At 43.8% G+C, this 20,945-nt stretch overlaps 1 protein-coding gene across 2 annotated transcripts in view; it reads left to right on the plus strand.

Moving 5' to 3' along the window:
* The first annotated feature begins 403 nt into the window (after positions 1 to 403).
* Positions 404 to 20,945, plus strand: part of LOC122930676 (zinc finger protein 501-like) — a 45,746-nt gene continuing 25,204 nt past the window's right edge. Inside the window, exons 1-8 of one of the 2 annotated variants that reach the window (XM_044284212.1) lie at positions 404 to 607; positions 8,053 to 8,199; positions 8,312 to 8,479; positions 8,564 to 8,687; positions 8,786 to 8,883; positions 11,014 to 11,071; positions 12,713 to 13,976; positions 15,188 to 16,285. In XM_044284212.1, the coding sequence (XP_044140147.1) occupies positions 8,122 to 8,199; positions 8,312 to 8,479; positions 8,564 to 8,687; positions 8,786 to 8,883; positions 11,014 to 11,071; positions 12,713 to 13,976; positions 15,188 to 15,881 (2,484 nt within the window). In that variant the 5' untranslated portion in view covers positions 404 to 607; positions 8,053 to 8,121 and the 3' untranslated portion in view covers positions 15,882 to 16,285. Of the gene's footprint in view, positions 608 to 8,052; positions 8,200 to 8,311; positions 8,480 to 8,563; positions 8,688 to 8,785; positions 8,884 to 11,013; positions 11,072 to 12,712; positions 13,977 to 15,187; positions 16,286 to 20,945 lie in introns of those variants that run through there. The other variant, XM_044284213.1, reaches the window with a different exon arrangement.

The raw sequence follows: 20,945 nt of genomic DNA on the forward strand, positions 1-20,945 counted from the left end.
CTCACAGCACTTCCTGTCTGTGGAACGCATAGTACTTCCTGCCTGTGGAACACATAGTACTTCCTGTCTGTGGAACGCATTGTACTTCCTGTCTGTGGAACGCATTGTACTTCCTGTCTGTGGAACGCATTGTACTTCCTGTCTGTGGAACGCATTGTACTTCCTGTCTGTGGAACGCATAGTACTTCCTGTCTGTGGAACACATAGTACTTCCTGTCTGTGGAACACATAGTACTTCCTGTCTGTGGAACACATAGTACTTCCTGTCTGTGGAACACATAGTACTTCCTGTCTGTGGAACTCATAGTACTTCCTGTCTGTGGAGAACATTGAACTTCCTGTCTTTGGAACCAACAGGACTTCCTGTCTGTGGAACACATGGAACTTCCTGTCTGTGGAACCATTCAGGTTTCTTCCTGTTTCTGGAACTTCATGTATTACAAGGAGTTTTATTATAATCCCATACATTCAGTACATAGACCTTGGAGCTCTAGTACATTTGGAGGGCTGGTGGTGGAGCACTGAGGACCTATCGGTGGGAGAATCATCTCCAATATTGATAATAAGGACATTTGATCCTGAGGGTGATAAGGGATCCGGGAAGGAGGTAAGTCGACATGGGCGGATTGGGAATTTAACATGTCCCTGTAAAAAATAGTTTAAGTGGCCTTATGTTGTAGATGAAGGCAAACTGGTAGAAAATGTGGCCAAGCCAAGTAGACAATCTGTAGTTTTTATTGATACCATTTTGAAATAAGCATTTTTGTTCATTTTTTATTCATGAAGATTAAGCAACAAAAAAATGTTGAATCCGCATATTTTTTTTTTCGATTTTGGAGTTTACCGTATGGAATAAATGCATTTATATTTAATAGTATTGGCATTTTGTGCACAACCTTAATAATGATCTATATTTTTTTAATTGTTTATTTTTATTATTAAAGGGGTTATCCAACCCCTATAATGATGCCCCTAATGCCTGGGCACCTCATATAGGGTATACCGCGTGGCTCCTGATCCCTGCGTGGCGATGGGGGGTTAAGGGACAGCCAATAGCAGGCCTCGACGGGAATGAGCCTCCCTAGCGTCATGAAAGATACTTCTCTGTATATTCTCTGATATATATATCTCTTATATTATAAAAATTTGTCTGTCCCAACGTCCGTCCGTCTGTCTGTCTGTTCTTTATTAGTGTTAAGCGCGAATATTCGTAAAGCAATTTTTTTTCGAGAATATTTAGAATATAGCGCTATATATTCGGAATGGCAAATATATTATAATTTTTTTTTTTTTTTAACACCGTACATATCAGGTTATCATCCCTCCCTTCTTCTAGCTTGTGGGCAGCTTAGCAACATCCCTAGCAACCAATAGAAAAGTTGCCTACCCCACACCGGTATTTCGTCCGTATAAGGCCCCATGCACACGGCCGTTGTTCACGGCCGTGTGCGGGCCGTGGAACCGCGGCCTGGATCCCTCCTGAGAGCAGGAGCGCACGGCGTCACTGGTTGCTATGACGCCGTGCGCTCCCTGCTGCCGGCACAGTACAGTAATACACTGGTATAGATCGTACCAGTGTATTACTGTATTGCGGCGGCAGCAGAGAGCGCACGGCGTCATAGCAACCAGTGACGCCGTGCGCTCCTGCTCTCAGGAGGGATCCAGGCCGCGGTTCCACGGCCCGCACACGGCTGTGAACAACGGCCGTGTGCATGGGGCCTTATGCGAATAATACATTGCCGATTTTCGTAGTCAAGTATATAATCTCCAATTCACGAACAGTATGTTCTCAGCGCCATTTTAAAGTGTAGAGCCCCCCATACTGCATGCTGTACTAGAGGCATTAGTGTACATTTTGATCAAAATGCATAAGCCCACTCACCGCGCCAAGGTCGCCTCTTTGAGTGGGACCTACTCTGGCCAATATTCTACAAAATCTTTGCGAAACATTGTGAATTTGAATATTGCCCCTGCCGCTCATCACTATTCTTTATGCGCGACCAAACAACTGGACCGATCTTCACCAAATTTGGCACACAGGTCCATCAGGTGTCCGGGAAGGTTTTAGACCGGGTCTCAGCTCTCTAGGACGTACCGTTCCTGAGATATTCCCAAAATATGACTTGCATTAGACAATAGAAGCCTGCAAGTCTTTCTCTTCAAATCCAAACTGCCATACACACGGTCACATGTCCCTTATCAGCCAATAGAAGCTCACAGGCCCTTAGTCTCCACATACACAGTTTTACTCCAGGATTCCATAACAACCCAGCCGTTTTTCTTCACTGCTGTAGGTCCGCTTTAGGCTAGGGCTACAGGACGACAATAAGTCACATGACACATAGGGAATATCTACACTGCTACATGCATCCATCTTGGATGAATTTTTTGCATGTCACATGTCGCAGTGCGACACCATAGCCTATTATTATAAAAATTGTTGAGACAAAATGTCGTGCGACACGTGTCGTGTAGCCGTAGCATTAAAGGGGCAGGGCGCTGTGGAGATCACTGTTAAGGGGGCAGGGGCCACTATTAAAGGGGAAGCTGCTGTGCAGGTCACTGTTAAGGGGGCAGGAGCCACTATTAAAGGGGAAGCTGCCGTGAAGGTCACTGTTAAAGGGACGGGCACTGTGGATGTTACTGTTAAGGGGACAGGCTGCTATGGAGGTCACTGTTAAGGAGGCAGGGCCACTATTAAAGGGGCAGCTGCTGTGCTGGTCACTGTTAAGGGGGCAGGAGCCACTATTAAAGGGGATGCTGCCGTGAAGGTCACTGTTAAAGGGACGGGCACTGTGGATGTTACAGTTAAGGGGACAGGGGCAGCTGCTGTGGAGGTCACTGTTAAGGGGGCAGTGAACAGTGGAGGTCACAGATAAGGGGACGGTTCCCTATTGAAGTCACTGTTAAGGGACGGGTTGCTTTTGAGGTTACTGTTAAGGGGGCGGGCCCCTGAGGAGGTCACTGACAAGGGACTGGGGTGCTGTGAAACTCACTGTTAAAGGAGCGGGCTGCTGTGAAGGTCAAAGTTAAGGGGATGTGCTGCTGTGGAGGTCCCATTTTAAGGTGGTGGAGCACTGTGGGGGGGCAGTGTTAAGTCGTGGGGGACTGTGGAGTTCACTGTTAAGGGGCGGGCTGCTGTAGAGGTCACTGTTATGGAGGATACTGTCGATATGTTTTAACGACACACACAAACCTTAAGGTCTCTTTCACACGGGTGGTGTGATATTTAAAGCGTTTTGCACGCGCGTGATACAAAACTGAATGTGGTACCCAGACCCGAACCCGGACTTCCTTACTGACGTTTAGGTTCGGTGTTCTGTAGATTTTATTATTTTCCCTTATAACATGGTTAAAAAGGAAAATAATAGCATTCTTAATACAGAACGCTTACTAAAATGTGGCTTGAAGGGTTAAAAAAATTAACTCGCCTCATCCTCTTGTTCGTGCAACCGGCCTCGTCTTCTTTCTTCTTCTTTTAGGACCTGCCAAAGGACCTTTTTTAATGACGAAGAGCCTTCTATCGTCATTCAGCAGGACCTGCGCTGACGTCACCGCGCTCGATTACATCATCAAAGGTCCTTTTGCAGGTCCTGAAAGAACAAGAAAGAAGACTTTGCCGGCTGCGCGAACAACAGGATGAGGTGAGTACATTTTTATTTATTTTTTTAACCCCTAAAGCCACATTTTAGTAAGCATTCTGTATAAAAAATGCTATTATTTTCCCTTATAACCATGTTATAAGGGAAAATAATACAGTGATTAGACTTTAATGGGGTTGCTCATCCCTATCCTCTCCTAGCAACCATGCGTGAAAATCGCACCGCATCCGCGCTTGCTTGAGGATGCTTGCAATTTTCACGCAGACCCATTCATTTCTATGGGGCCTGCGGTGAATGAAAGACGCAGAATATAGAACATGCTGCAATTTTCACGCAACGCACAATTGATGCGTGAAAATCACCGCTCATCTGAACAGCCCCATTGAAGTGAATGGGTCTGGATTCAGTGCGGGTGCAATGCGTTCACCTCACGCATTGCACCTGCGTGAAATTCTTGACCATGTGAAAGGGGCCTAAATGAAATAGATGAAATATACCTTTGCGAAGTCTGTTCTTCTGCTAGTCTCCTATATATATATATATATATAAAAATTAGTTTCTGTCTGTTCTTTATTCACGACTAAACAACCAGACCAATTTTCACCAAATTTGGCACATAGGTACATCAGATGTCCGGGGAGGTTTTAGACCGGGTCTCAGCTCTCTAGGACTTACCGTTCCTGATAGATTCTCAAAAAATTACCTGCTTTAGCCAATAGAAGCCTCCAAGTCTTTTTCTTCATATCCCAACTGCCATACACACGGTCACATGTACCTTATCAGCCAATAGAAGCTCGCAGGCCCTTAGTCTCCACATACACACAGTTTTACTCCAGGTTTCCATAATAACCCAGCCATTTTTCTTCACTGCTGTAGGTCAGCTTTAGGTTAGGGCTACACGATGACAATAAGTCACATGACGCATAGGGTATAACTACACTGCTACAAGCATCCATCTTGCGACTGTTGTGTCGCAGTTACAGCATGTCGCAGTGCGACACCATAGCCTATCATTATAAAAATTGTTGAGACAAAGTCGTGCAACACATGTGGTCATGTAGCCCTAGCATTAAAGGGGTAGGGCGGTGTAGGGGGTCACGGTTAAGGGGGCAGGGGCCACTATTAACAGGGAAGCTGCTGTGGAGGTCACTGTTTAAGGAGCGGGCCGCTGTGGAGGTCACAGTTAAAAGGCGGACACTCTGTAGGTCACTGTTAAGAGGGCAGGGGCCACTATTAAAAGGGCAACTGCCGTAGAGGTCACAGTTAAGGCAATAGGGTACTGTGAGTTCACTGTTAAGGGAACGGGGAATTGTGGCAGTCACTGTTAAAGGGATCGGTGCTGTGGAGGTCTCTGTTAGGTGGGCAGTGAACAGTGGAGGTCACAGATAAGGGGACAGTCCCCTATGTAGGTCAGTTTTAAGGGGCAGGGTGCTGTAGAGGTAACTGTTAAGGGGACAGGCCCCTGAGGAGGTCACTGTCAAGGAGGTGGAGTTCTGTGAAACTCATTGTTAAAATTGCCGGGCTGCTGTGGAGGTCAAAGGCATGGGCTGCTGTGAAGGTCCCATTGTAAGAAGGTGGGGCACTGTGGGGGGGTCAGTGTTAAGGGGTGGGGGACTGTGGAGTTCACAAAATTACTATCGGCATTAAAAGTTTTCTTAGAAGATGCTTTGTCACAATAGTTTTAGAAGTAAATAGCATATACGAAAAGAGTGACTTTTTAAAATTACCTTTATTTAATGTTTAAGTGGGTATAGGTATGTATATACCAACAGTGATGAACTACAATTACTGAAATTAATCAGTGGGGGAGTAGTAACCCCCAAGACAAAAAACAAACATGGTGACAGGGTAAACACTCGAATACGGGTAAGGGGAAAAAATTCTAACCCGAAAGGATTACAGGGTTGAAAAAAAGAAAAGAACTTCCCCTAGAGGCCCTATAGGTCTGCTATGCCCAGGGCGACCCCCTTATGGTGGAGGTTCCCTGTCCCCAAACCTAGTGCTACCCGGTCCCTAGAAATCCCTACACAGGAAGATACTCAAAGATGATACGGTGGAGAGTGAATGGTGATCCTAATGGATGAATGTCACCATTACTCTCTTAAACCAAAAGAACAATTAATTATATACACAAATTCCCGACGCGTTTCGCCTAACATTTATCAGGCTCATCAGGGGGTAAAGTAATGGATGAGTACTGTGTGGTACAATTACGATACTCGGCTTTGCGGCCAGATGTCAAAACCACGAGATATTTTTTGCAGGTCACCAAAAGAAAGAAATAAGACTTTGTCCCGCTCAAGGTGCAAACGGGAGGAATGGAGGATTGCCCACAAAAAATCCGGTTTTACGGGCCCAAAGCTCCCCTTGCCCGTATTCGAGTGTTTACCCTGTCACCATGTTTGTTTTTCTCTGGGGGTTACTACTCCCCCACTGATTAATTTCAGTAATTGTAGTTCATCACTGTTTTTATTATATACATACCTATACCCGCCTAAACATCAAATAAAGGTAATTTTAAAAAGTCACTCTTTTCATATATGCTATGGACTGTGGAGTTCACTGTTAAGGGGGAGGGGTGCTGTAGAGGTCACTGTTATGGGGGATACTGTTGATATCTTTTAATCACATACGTAATTATTAAATGAAATAGATTAAATATACCCGTGCAAAACTGGGTCCTGCTGCGTATATATATATATAATTTTGTTTTATTTTTATTTTTAAAGAGAGATGGCTAAAATGTGATCCGTTTTTGTGATTACTAAATAAAATAGGTTTATATTGTTACCCCAATGTCTGTAGATACCAGTGCATTGTACATCAATACTACTTAACGTGTTTAGTTAGAGGAATTCTTCTCAGAGACAAGACTGTGCTCTGCTGCACACCTGGCAAAGGCTTCTGTCTCTGAAGCAGGAGGTTTTGAGTTCAAACCCCTCTGGGAAAAGTTTAAAAGTAAAGACATAAAACTTTTTAAATATAGCGGAGTATCCCCATACACTGACAGAATGCTAGATGGGGTTACCGACCACCGATAAATACATATATGGAGTCAGGCAGGAGTGGATGATCAGCAGGAGTGGATACCATGTTTCTCAGTAAAAGGGATGTAAATGAGCTCTTAGCAAGCTCTGCCTCTAATCCCACCAGATGTAAGGCAGTTACCCTACAAGTCAATGTTTGACCCTTTAAATAGGCCTTGAGATGTGACTCTGTTATTAACCCCTTAAGCCACCATGACATACCAGTACGTCATGGACTGCACTGCCTTAAACCATCATGACGTATAGGTTCATCATGGCAGCAAGCTGTCACCATGTGTGCTGGCATCGATGTTGGCCGTTTCGCCCCCTCCATGTTGAGGTCCATAGGGACTTTTGTATGGAAGGAGTTAACAGGGAGGGAGCTCTCGGGCATCCGGCTTGCTATGGTGTATCTGAGCCTGACGGGTTTCTGCCAGAGGCAGGAGCCTGATCATGTTTAGTGTAAATGAAAATACACTGCTGTACACTATACAGTGTATTGAGAACCATTAGACCCACTGGATATTCAAGAACCAAGTGGGTCTGGTTTCAAAAAGTGTTAATAAAAGTAAACCAAAGTAAAAAATAAATAAAAATATCGAACTTCTTCCTATATCCGCACATTTATAACTGTTTAAAAAAAAACACTACGCATGTTTAGTATTGCCACGCCCGTAATGATCTATAAAAGGATCACGTAATTTTTTCCGCACACTGAACACCATAAAAAGAAAAGAAAAACTATGAGGGAATTGCAATTTTGCCCACCTCACTTCCCAAAAAATGGTATAAAAAGTTATCAAAAAAGTCCCCAAACCCCAAAGTAGTACCAATATAGATTAATAATTTTCAACCTCTCCCTCAACATTAGTGTTCATGTAAGGCTACTTTCACACTTGCGTTTAGGTGCGGATCCGTCTGGTGTCTGCACAGACGGATCCGCACCTATAATGCAAGCGCTTAGATCCGTTCGCATTACCATGAACAAAAAAAAATAAAAAAAAATTTTCTCATTGTAATGCAAACGGATCCGTTTTGACTTTACATTGAAAGTCAATGGGGGACGGATCCGTTTGAAAATTGAGCCATATTGTGTCAACTTCAAACGGATCAGTCCCCATTGACTTACATTGTAAGTCTGGACGGATCCGTTTGCTTCCGTACGGCCAGGCGGACACCCGAACGCTGCAAGCAGCGTTCAGGTGTCCGCCTGCTGAGCGGAGTGGAGCCCAAATGCTGCCAGACTGATGCATTCTGAGCGGATCCGCATCCACTCAGAATGCACTAGGGCTGGACGGATCCGCTCGGGCCGCTTGTTAGAGCCTTTAAACGGAACTCACAAGCGGAGCCCCGAACGCAAATGTGAAAGTAGCCTAAGATGTTTTAAAAATGTGAGTTTGCACTAAATCTTCCTTGTTACTTAGATACAGGACTTCCACAGAAAAAGTTTTCTTTGATAGACGACGGTGGTTTCCATCAACGAACCACCAAGTATGGACACAGACAGAGACCTCATGGCTGCGAGGATATTAGACATCACCCTAGAGATCATCTACCTGATAACTGGAGAGGTGAGAGTCTTACATGACATCACTCTTTTCTCTATTAATAATACAGGTAAATGACAGGAAAGGTGAAGGACTCTTAGATTACATGTAGTGATCGGTGTCCCCCCATACACAGGATTACACAGTAGTGAAGAAGTCGTCTGGTGAGTGTGTGACACCCCATGTGTCAGGAGAATGGAGCAGGACCCCAGGAGCCATAACCGGTCCTCCACCTTATTTACTGATACATGAACAGAAGATCCTAGAACTTACCAACAAGATCACTGAGCTTCTGACCAGAGAGGTGAGCGCTGCTGGGAATGCTGGGACATTATACAATAACGCCAAGGAGATGTCTGGAGAATGACTGTATGATTGTGTGTGTCAGGTTCCTATAAGGTGTGAGGATGTCGCTGTCTATTTCTCCATGGAGGAGTGGGAGTATTTAGAAGGACACAAGGATATGTACAAGGACGTCATGATGAAGGATCACCAGCCCCTCACATCATCGGGTAAGAGGAGACCTTCCTTCATTATAGAAGTCTGATTCACCCATCATCTGATTATCACATATAGACAATGTATTCAGTCACTGATTTATTTTCTATAGATGAGTCGAGTAGTAGAAATCCACCAGAGAGATGTCCCAGTCCTCTATATTTCCAAGAGTGTCCAGAGGAAAAGCAAAATGTCCTACTGGATCATCAGGTAAGATTTTTGCAAGTCCTCTTTAGACTGATGCAATGACACTTTCCAGTAAACTTTTCCAGCAGTGGAGTACACCCTCTAAATGATCTGTGGTAGGTAGTGGCTTCAAAGGTTTTGGTTCCATTAAGGATTTTGTCAAACTTTCCCCTTATTGCACCTCAGGATAAGCCATTAATATTGGGTCAGTAGGGGTCCCTACAGCCCTGATATTTAACTGTTCCAAACTAGACTAAGCTCGTTATTGCAGCACTCCTCCCGCTCACTCAAAGTTGGAGCAGTGCTGCAGTAACCATGTCCGTCCACTACACAGTGGACAGAGCTGTGTAGTTACAATACCAAAGCTACCTGCAACAGCATGACCTGCCGCTCCATATGTACGAGTGTATGGGACCTTCAGTTCTCATGATTGGTGGGGGTCTCAATGGTCTGATGTTTGCTGATTAGACTTTAAAGGAGTTGTCTCATCATAGACAATGGGGGCATATCGCTAGGATATGCCCCCATTGTCTTATAGGTGCGGGTTCCACCGCTGGGAATGGCTATATCTGGAATGGAGCTCTGCAAGGTGTGGCTGGAGGACTCCGGTCCGGCCACCACCAAGCCGGCTCCCCATAGAAGTGAATGGGAGGGCACCAGGCATGACCGGCCACCGCTCCCATTCACTTTTATGGCCTCGATGGAAATAGCTGAGCCAGTGCTCGACTATTTTCGCCGGCCCCATAGAAAATGAATGGAGGGCTGCTGTGCATGCACAGTGATCCCTCTTTCACTTTTGGGGCTTTATCTCTATAGATGGGACCCACAACTATAAGACAATGGGGGCATATCCTAGCAATAGGCCCGCATTGTCTATGATGAGACAACCCCTTGTCATCGAGCAGATATATAATCTGCATAACAGATCAGTTTTCACAGCAGATTTTTTTTTCTGCCACTTGGGAATGAGAATAGCTAAAAATGTATTCAGTTTGCTGTTACTGTACAACGCTGCAGATTTGCTGCATGATAATACACAAAGAAAAATCTAGAATGCAGTTAAAATGTTCACTTAATTCACAAAAAATTGTCTAGTTTTCCAAACAATCCATTGTCTCCTGTGTGCTTGCATAAACCAAACCATTGCCGTCTACAATCTATACCTGTCAGGGTCCATACTGTGCTGCCACTACTGTTATCCGTGAGGTTCCACATTCACACTGTTCTGCTACTGCTCCTTAAAAAAAAAAGGGAGAATTTTTAGACTTTTGTTAAGAACAAGCCACTGTTTCTTCCAATATTTCTGTGCATGTACAAATACAGGCAAGCATCTCCTCTCGTTAAAGCATAATTTTTGGAGGGCTAGTTCAGTACAAGCCACAGTTTTTTTTTTTTTTCTAATACCACTGTTTGTGTTTAAACATCAGCAGGATCCTGCTTTTAATAAAGAGCAATTGTTCGAACATTTAAAATTTTAAATAGCATAACAAATCTGACGGCGCAGTGTGTTTTTAAATAAATTGTATGTTAACGCCATCAACCATAGCAATATTTGTCAGTGTCAGTCTGACATTACTAACTATTGCGTTGAAGAGCTTAAAAGGATAGGTGAGAGAGAAAATTAGGAAAAATTTTAAATGAGAGATAGACAAAAGTGAAACCATATCCTGTCCTAGAAGACTTCAGAGTGTTATACACCACTTTTCAGGGCATTTGGTGTATTTTAGAATCTGGTCGAATTTATTAATGCCCAAATCCAATTTTCTAATCGGTTTGTTAGAATCGGATCCAGAATGAAATTTCACTAATCTCTAGGGCAGCCTCATCTAGAATATGAAGTAGAGTTTTTGGCAGCAGGTTTGAAGAAAGTTTAAAGAGTAGAAATAAAAGCGCCAGAGGCCTGGGGAACCTCAGTTATCTGGAAAGATAAAACGTAAAGATCATTTAATCTCGAAAAGCCGTCTCGCTTTTTTCCAGGATCTGCGCAGATCATTTCATGCAGCAATATAGCAACCATTTCTACTGATGTGTAAAATATTTGGTTGAATGCTGTCTGAGTGACACTTGAGGCAATCATTCTACTGTACTTCTAGGGACCTTTGATAGGATAAATTGGGGTTCTTTTTTTCTCATTTCTTTGTGGGATCCTTGCAGGAAAGCTATGGTGGAATGACGAGTGGACCTGAAAACCCCACATCAGAGTCAGTGAATGGTAAGAGCCTTTCATACATCTTGTGTTTTGTTCTACCCTTATACATTTCCGACTGAGTTTACTTAAAGGGGTTGTCTCAATTCAGTAAGTGGCATTTATCATGTAGAGAAAGTTAATACAAGCCACTTACTAATGTATTGTGATTGTCCAATATTGCTTCCTTCGCTGGCTGGATTAATTTTTCCATCGCATTATACAATTCTCCTTTCCATGGTTACGACTATCCTGCAATCCATCAGTGGTGGTCGTGCTTGCACACTATAGGTAAAAGCACTAGCCTATGTGCACTCCCATGGTCCCGGCCACCAGAGACGCTGTTGATTTTTCCTATAGTGTGCAAGCACGACCACCACTGATGGATTGCAGGGTGATCTGTGTATAATGTGAGGGGAAAAATGAATCCAGCCAGCGAAGGAAGCAATATGGACAACAACAATACATTAGTAAGTGGCTTGTATTAACTTCCTCTACATAATAAATGTCACTTACTGAAGCGAGACAACCCTTTAACGCCTTCTCTCTGTTTTACAATGGAAGAGATGATGTCACATAGATATCTGCTTATCTGTTTCTGAATTCCTCCTCCAATGAGTTAAAGCAATTAACATCCAGATTTACTATAAGGCTCGGAGGAACTTTATTTGATTTTTATTTTTTTCTCTTCTCGGCCGTTTCCTGTTGGAGATATATTGACTGTACATTTCTTTATTAATGGGAAAACGTCCTCCTCGTTATTATTAATAATTTACATCCCATCATATCTCTAAGTACCGGGGCAATGTGATGGGTGAAGAAATGCTGTACGGATGTACAGTAACTTCCCGATCTATAGTACATGGACCACAGTGACTACAGGTTTGGGGTCTATATATGCAGTGACCCAGGATTCTACAGTAGCAACTGATGTAGGGACAGGGACTACGTCTCACGATGGTAGCTGCAATGTCACGGTAATAACCGGGGTGTTTTAGGGCCACTGATCCCTCTCGCAGGCCCTAGAGCAGTGCAGTGAAAATAGGGGTTCTGCCAGTGATGATGGTGGTAGTATTTAGCCAAGGACATGACCCTAGAGATGGGAAGTTTGAATCTTTTAAATGAATCGGTTCATTCAAAAGAACCGATTCATGTATCGAATCTTCGAGTCACTTGCTGAGTCGGCTTGACAAGCAAGTGAACCGAAGCTCAGGAGCCGTCACCGCAAACGTCTAAATGAGAGCAACAATTCTGGGGCCATAATTCGTTGGTAAATCTAAAGTGACCTGTTTAAAGCGTCACCTACAGACAATTTTGTGTAGCATAACCTTTCACACGCATTGTACAGGAACCATGCAATTTTTACACTTGCCATGTTTGGTATCTATTGACTTGATTTAACCCCATCTTTTATATTTTTCAAGTATATTAGGGGTTTTATTTTTTGCTTTTTACATAAAATTTAACTATTTCTGTTTAACCTTTTCCTCCCTTTTTGTTCAGTTTTGATCAGTCTGATTAGAGCATTCTGTTTTATAACTACCGTATTACAAAGTGTCCCCCAAGGTTTTCTTTAATATAAAAAAAATATATATAGCTTTTAAAACAAAGTTTGAAAAAACTTCAATATATTGATTTACTTATATTTTATTCATTTAAAATTTTCAGTTTATGTAAATACATTTGATGTAAAAGGAAAAGCCCTAGTACCTTTAGTACTAAGGATGGCTTCAAGAAAGAGAAGCAATATATGGATTTATTTTGAGGAAATTGGTCCACAGAAGGCAAAATGCAAGATCTGCAAGAATACTTTTTCAGGGCGAACAGGATCCACTTCAAATTTCAAACGCCATCTTAAGAACAAACATCCAACGTTATTATCGCTTATGCAAGTGAAACAAGAGGATCCAGCAATATCCACATCGGTCTTGGATGAATCCATATTAGCGTCTACCTCAGCTGGCACGGTCTGCACCCTTTCTACAGAATCATCCACCACATCTGGAATTGCTACCCCTGTACAAAGGTCTCGCCAAAGTCAGATGACGAGTTATGTGAGAGCGCCAACTGGCCCCATCCGACAGAGCAAAGTGGACGAGCACTTAGTTAAAATGATTGCTCTGGATTTCCAACCGTTTTCAATTGTAGAGGACAAAGGATTTAAAAGTTTTGTGAAGGCCCTTGATCCTTCGTACAATTTGCCAAACAGAAAGACTCTATCGGCCACTGTCTTACCTCAGCTGTACAACACTATTAAAGCTGAAATGATGGTCAGAGTAGGCAAGGCCTCTGCCGTGTGTCTGACAACTGACTGCTGGACATCACGCACGACGACTAGTTTTATGGCAGTCACTTGTCATTATGTTGATGAAAATTTTAGGCTTTTGTCCTGTCTGTTGGACTGCTTCTCCTTTACAGAGAGGCACACCGCTAAAAACCTGGCAACGGAACTCAACAAAATTTGTGAAGAGTGGGGCATCACAAACAAAGTTGTCGTGTGTACCTCTGACAATACCAGCAACATAAAAGCAGCTATCCGGAATGTTGGATGGAAGCATTTGCCATGCTTTGCCCACACATTAAACTTAATTGTATGGGAAAGTTTGAAAAACATTCAGGAGACGGTGGCAAAGGTCAACAATATTGTAGAATACGTTAACGGAAGCACTGTTGCCACTGAAAGACTGAAGGCCACACAATGGCAAATGGGCCTTGAAGAGTTGAGGCTCAAGCAAGATGTAGCAACAAGATGGAATTCGACTTACTACATGCTGAAAAGATTTTTGGGGATGAAAGAAGCGATAATTGCTACACTTGCTTTGGTCAACCCCAGGCTTCCAACCCTGACGCTTGAGGAGTGGGATTTAATAAAAGATGCGTGTGAAGTACTGAAGCCCTTTGAAGAGGTTACTATGGAAATCAGCGCAGAAAGGTGTGTATTCATTTAATATATTTACCGTTTAAACAGCATAATTTTAACCCTTTAAGGACCCTGGGATTTTCCATTTTTGCGTTTTCAGTTTTCACTCCCCGCCTTCCTAACTTTTTTATTTTTCCATTCACATAGCCTTATGAGGGGTAATTTTTTTGCGGGACAAGTTGTACTTTATAATGGCAAATGGGGAATAGGGAAAAAGAACGCAATTCTGATAAAGGTTTTTATTTTTTATTTTTTTACACTGTACACTACGCGGTAAAATGTACCTGTTACCTTCATTCTCCAGGTCAGTACGGCTCCAACGATACCACACTTGTATAATTTTTCTTGCGCTTTAATACTGAAAAAAAATTAAAACCTTTGAGGAAATTTTTTATTTTTTTTCATAACCATATTCTGACCCATATAACTTTTTTAAATCTCCATGCGGTCTCAATTAAACGGTACACTCCCGATACTTAGATAAATCACAACAAAAAAGAGTGCCGAAACATACCATTAATGAATCATAAAATGTAATTTTTATTAATAACAATAGTAAAAATATCCACAATACAAACTTGTGAACAAGCGGGGACAAAAACAGTAGGAAGGAAGCGATCACACGCGACACTCGCGTCGAGGAGCGCCACCACCCTGTCTTCACCTCTTTCCTCATTGGTATGTTGCCACTCATGCTGCATGTGTAGTTTAGCAAGTCTACTTGTTAGTTATTTTGCTGCTCATAATATGCACAGGTCACTTTCTGGCACACTTTCCAATGCATATGCACTTTATATTTATATGACCGGTTTACCCTGTAATGGGATGTGTTATTAACATCTTTAGAGGTCATCTTCTATTGTTGTAATTTGCTAAAGTTCTGAGTTCATCTATGAGGTGGTGTGCTACTGTGTTTTTGTCCCCGCTTGTTCAAAGTTTGTATTGTGGATATTTTAACTATTGTTATTAATAAAAATTACATTTTATGATTCATTAATGGTATGTTTTGGCACTCTTTTTTTGTTGTGATTTACCATATAACTTTTTTGTAGCTATGTGTACAGAGAATTGTGTGAGGTCTCATTTTTTGCGGGACGAACGGCTACATCATGGGTCCTTAAAGGGTTAAAGTATCATTCTGTTACAGTTCAAACCACATGGCCAACAATAGGTCTGATAACATGCATTTAGTAATTTTTGTCCTTTCTTTCTCATTACAACAGATATATGACTGCATCAAAGGTAATTTTGATGGCAAGGGGACTGCAAAAAGTCGTCCAGAGATTACGCGGTGCTATCTCCAATTATGGTCCTGTTATGGAAATGATCAATGCACTTACAGATGAAATGCAAAAACACTTTTACCAGATTGAGCACTTTCAACAGCTGGCTGAGGCAACCCTTCTGGACCCCAGATTTAAACAAAGGGCATTTCATGACCCAGTAGCAGCTGATGAAGCCTCCAAAAGTGTCACTATGGCTGCTGCAAGAATTGGGTCAAGTATGCAAGTGGATCAACCTCATACTGGCCTTACAGACCCCTCAGCTCCTCTTCAGTCGGAGCAACAACCTTCTTTCTGGGCGGACTTCGATGAGAGAGTTGCCGATGCAGTTACCTTTTTTAACCCTACTTCGCATGCAATGGCAGAAATGAGAGGGTATCTTGAAGAGTCCCTCATTCCAAGGACAGAAGACCCTTTGGCCTGGTGGAAAACAAGGCAGACAATTTATGAAAGGCTAGCAACTATTGCGAAGACGAGACTTTGCATAGTCGCTACCTCTGTGCCTGCAGAAAGAATATTTTCAAAAGCCGGCCAGATAATTTCTGAAAGAAGAAGCAGGCTGAATCCAAATAAAGTTAGACAGCTAATCTTTCTTAATGCAAACATTACCTCTCCTGAAGACACAGCTACATAGAGAGGCATATATTATATAAATCTTCTTTTCCACTTTATATTTATTTGTATTTTATTTATTTCATTTGTTTGCTTAATATTTATATTTTTTTTTAAAAGTATTGTCTAAAGACTATACATCGTAGTGCCCGGGCCGAACACATCGGGATGTTCGGGTGCTCGACCAAGCACTCGAGTATAATGGAAGTCAATGGGAGAACCTGAGCATTAAACCAGCTACCCCCTGCTCTGAAGGGGGGAGGGTGTCTGGTTCATAGGAAAATGTCAGAAATTGATGGAACAATTTTGGTGGTTTTTCCATAACAGCATGGGGAGGATGTCTGGATGCATCGTGGACTTGCAGGTTGCAGCTGGGAACGATGTTGTCCGAATAGTACGCCGCTTTTATAGACAAAAATATGCACAAAACCGAATAAAAAATCTAATTTAGATGAAAAATTTATAGGAAACATTCTTTTCTGTATATTTACTTGTATATAAAGTGCAAGTGCTGCCAAAAATTACAAGGAAGAGGCATTCCGATACAACCTGTATATCACATAAAGGAGGGCCTCATTCACATTGTGGTAAAATTGTTCAGGTAGTGGGATTCTTACACTCATAAAGCCTATGCAGTAAGGGAAAGGGCTGCAAAAAATTACAAGGAACCGGCACTCCAATACACCCTTTATTACACATAAAGGAGGGCATCATACACACCCTTGAAAAATTATGATTGATGGCCTGCTGGTGACCCTCAAAAACATTTGGATCAAGGGCATGCTGATCTGACCATCTAAAACATTATTGGTGAGGGCCTGCCGCCGCTTTGGTGACTCTAGTTAACCTGGGGCGGATCGCACGTCCCCATGACTGCAATGATCCATTCGGATGTCTGGCCTATCAACTTTCGATGTTATTGTTAGCGCAAACAATTGTAACTACGGGTAATGGGGGATCAGTGTTTGATTCAGGAGAGGGAGCCTGAGAAACGGCTACCATATCCAAGCAAGGCAGCATGCGTGCAAATTACCTATTAGGTATAATTAGGTGAGGGCCTGTAGGTGAGCTGATCCAGTAAAAGATTTTAGGTGTGGGCATGCAGGTGAGCTGACCCTGTAAAAAATTATATGCGAGCGCCTGCTGGTGAGCTGACCCTCTAAAAAAATTATGAGAGGGCCTTCAGGTAAGCTGACCCTGTAAAAGATTGTAGGTGAAGGGCATATATGCAAGGGCATTATATGTGACGAATATGCATGTTGATATAATGGAAGAGGAGGATGAGAAAAGGAAGATTCAACCATATACCCTTGTTTGTGGTGGAAGGGGTGCATGGGAATTCAGTGTATTCAGTACATTATAAACAACACATTTAAAGTGCCTTTATGTTCAATTGCTTTCCTCTGCTAGAGTCGAGAAGTCATGGTCAATCCAGGCCTTGTTAATTTTTATAAGAGTCAACCTGTCAGCATTTTCAGTTTATAGGCAGATACACTTATCTGTTATAATGCCACCAGCAGCACTAAATACCCGCTCAGACAAAACGCTGGCGGCAGGGCAGGCCATCACCTCCAAAGCGTAGAGCGCCAGTTCATGCCACGTGTCCAGCTTGGACACCCAGTAGTTGTAAGACACTGAGGGATCATTGAGGATGCTGACACAGTCTGCTATATACTCCTTCACCATTTTCCAAATGTTATTCTCCTTGTGACACTAGGCCACGCATCAGGGTGATGGTGCTGGTGGGGTGTCATGAAACTGTCCCAGACTTTGCAGAGTGTTGCCCTGCCTCTGTTGGAACTGCTGTGTGTTCCCCTTGTCTCCCATCTTCGGTTGGCCAAGGAACTACAGACTCTGCCGCCAGCGTTGTCAGATGGAAATTTTTGGAGCAATTTTTCAACAAGGATCTTCTGGTATTGCACCATTTTGCTCGTCCTCACCACCAGAGGAATGAGAGATGAGAAGTTCTCTTTGTAGCGGGGGTCGAAAAGGTTGAACAACCAGTAATCTGTGTTGTCTAAAATGCTTATAACACTCGGGTCATGGGATAGGCAGCCTAACATAAAGTCAGCCATGTGTGCCAGAGTACCAACAGGCAAGACTTCGCTGTTGTCATCAGGGGGATCACTCTTAATCTCCTCATCCTGTTCCTCCTCTTCTGCCCACCCACGCTGAACAGATGGAATTAAACTTCCATGGGTACTACCCTCTGTAGCGGAGGCAACAGTCTCCTCTTCAATGTCCAATTCGCGCTGAGAAGACTAACTGAGGTTGGTCTGGCTATCATCCAGTGTAATGTCTTCCCCCATTTCCACCTCTTCCACATGCAAAGCGTCGTCCTTAATTCTGAGCAGCGAGTGTTTGAGTAGACACAGAAGTGGGATGGTTACGCTGATAATCGTGTTATCGCCGCTCACCATCTGTGTTGATTCCTCAAAGTTTATTAAAACCTCACAGAGGTCAGACATCCATGCCCACTCCTTGCTTGTGAATGGCGGAAGCTGACTGGAAAGGCGACAACCATGTTGCAGCTGGTATTCCACAACTGCCCTCTGCTGCTCACAAAGCCTGGCCAACATGTGGAACGTGAAGTTCCAGCGTGTGCTCACGTCACACAACAGCCGGTGAGCTGGCAATTTCAAGCGCTGTTACATTGTTGGCAGACCGGCTGAAGCTGTTGGTGACTTGCAGAAATGTGCACACACGTGGTGCACCTTCACCAGTAGCTCAGGCAAATTGGGGTAGGTTTTGAGAAACTGCTGAACCACATGGTAGAAGACGTGGGCAAGGCATGGGATGTGTCTAAGCTTGCCGAGCTCCAAAGCCGCCACCAAGTTGCAGCCATTATCGGACACAACCATGCCTGGTTGTAGGTTGAGTGGCGAGAGCCACAGCTCAGTCTGGTCTCTTATCCCCTGCCACAGCTCTGCGGAGGTGTGCTGTTTGTTCCCTAAGCATATCAGCTCCAGCACGGCCTGTTGCTGCTTCCCCACTGCAGTGCTACACTGCTTCCAGCTACCGACTGATGACTGAGTGGTGCTGCACATGGATAATTCGGAGGTGGAAGTGGAGGAGGAGGTGGAGGTTGGAGCCACTAACGTAGGTGCTGGCGGAAACCCTGATCAACATAGGGCCTGCAATCCTTGGTGTCGGTAGCACCTGTGCCATCCCAGGGTACGACTCACTCTCAGCCTCCACAACATTCACCCAGTGTGCCGTCAGGGAAATGTAGCGTCCCTGGCCGAATGCACTTGTCCATGTGTCCGTGGTTGAGTGGACCTTCCCAGTAACTGCGTTGGTCAGGACACATGTTGGTGTAAGGCGGGCACGGCACACCTTGAAAAAGTGGCGGCTGGGGACTCCGTAATGAATAGGCCTTCTCCATTTTGCCACCCCACTGCCTCTTCCAGCCTGTCACGGTGCTGCAGATCCCTCCCCCTCTGTACTGCTGTACTTGCTCGGCTTTTCACCTTCCCTGGTTGGGTCGTGACCTCATCTTCCACCCCCTCCTCTTCCACTTCCTCACTCTGATCATCCTCCTGATTTGTTGACCTAACCACAACCCCAGTGATATCCAACTGTGTCTCATCCTCTTCATCAACCTCTTGAGACAGTAATTGCGGTTGACTCATTGGCAACTGTGTCTCCTCATCCACCTCATTAAACACTAATTCCCGTTCACCGTCATCATGTTCTTGTGACTGTGGAGGCTCAAGAGGTTGGAAATCAGGGCACAAGATCTCATGTCCTTCTTCAATCGTGCTTGGCGAGAGGGCCAAGTCAAGTAATGGCGCTGAAAGGAGCTCCTCGGATTATCCGAGTGTGGGATCACTTGTTCGGCCACACTGTAAATGGTGGGAGGAAGGAGGATCAGGGTGAGGATTGTATGGACCAGACTCCTGGCTACTGAGACTGGACTTGGTGGAAGATGGGGTGGAGCTTAACCGACTGGAAGCATTATCTGCTGCAATCCAACCGACCACCTGCTCTCACTGGGCTGATTTCGAGTGGTGTCCTGCGCTGCCCTGCAAACTGGGACATGAAGCTAGGTATCTTGGATGATTGTTTTTCTTGTGCTCTGGCAGCAGGCATAGTTTCTCCGCGCCCAAGGCCACGGCCTCTGCGTACACCATCAGCATCAAGGCTACTTCCCTGTCCCCTACTGCTCGCCTTCTTCATTTTAAATGTGATATATTCTTGAAAATATGTCACGCCTACAGTAGCGTAGGATTTGGAAGTGTATGTGCAAAATAATTTACAACAGTATTTGTGATGAGGAAATGTCATACAAGACAGGTACCACAGGTAATGTCACAGTTTGCAGTGTCTATAGAAAAACTGCACTGGATGTCACTGATGTTTTAGGAATGCGCACACTTGAAACAGGTATTTAGCGCAGGATGCGCTTGAAATATATATTGCTGCTGTCACACACAATAGTCCTTACAAGGATTTTTGGGTCTCTGAAATATTTTTGTACACTTATAATATTCGATTACCCTCCCTACACTCTCTGTCCCTTCCTATCCTCAGCTCTTCTTGACTTAGAATGAGCCAAACACGCGTCATCAGGTGCTGTATAGAACCCAATGACGTGTTCCGGCCAGCCAATCCCTGTAATGCCAGTACTTACCTGCACGTTTATTGGCTGCTTAGCAGACGCAAAATGTGCTGGGAGGAGACTCGAGCATTGCGCTCGAACACATGCGGTACTCGGCTGAGTACTGCCATGTGCAGAGCATAGTGATGCTTGAGCAGAACTGGTATTCGGCCAAACATGCTCGCTCAACACTACTAAAGACAGTTGAGTATTTAAGTGCAGTTTTTTTTTATTCTAATTATTCCAATGCTTTAAAAGTTTGATAATGTCCCATTAAAAATTGTTTATTCTTTAAAACCCTGTGTGTAAATGTGTAATTATCTACACCACTGTAGAGGTCATGTTATTGGAACAAAACAAAAAAACAAGCATCCAGGGTGTGTGAAAAACTCAGGACTGGAGGGGTAAGGGTACTTTCACACTTGCATTGTTGGATTCCGGCAGCTAGTTCCATTGCTGGAACTGCCTGCCGGATCCAGAATTCCG

The sequence above is a fragment of the Bufo gargarizans genome, chromosome 3 (genome assembly GCF_014858855.1).
Source record: "Bufo gargarizans isolate SCDJY-AF-19 chromosome 3, ASM1485885v1, whole genome shotgun sequence".
Taxonomy (NCBI): Eukaryota; Metazoa; Chordata; class Amphibia; order Anura; family Bufonidae; genus Bufo; species Bufo gargarizans.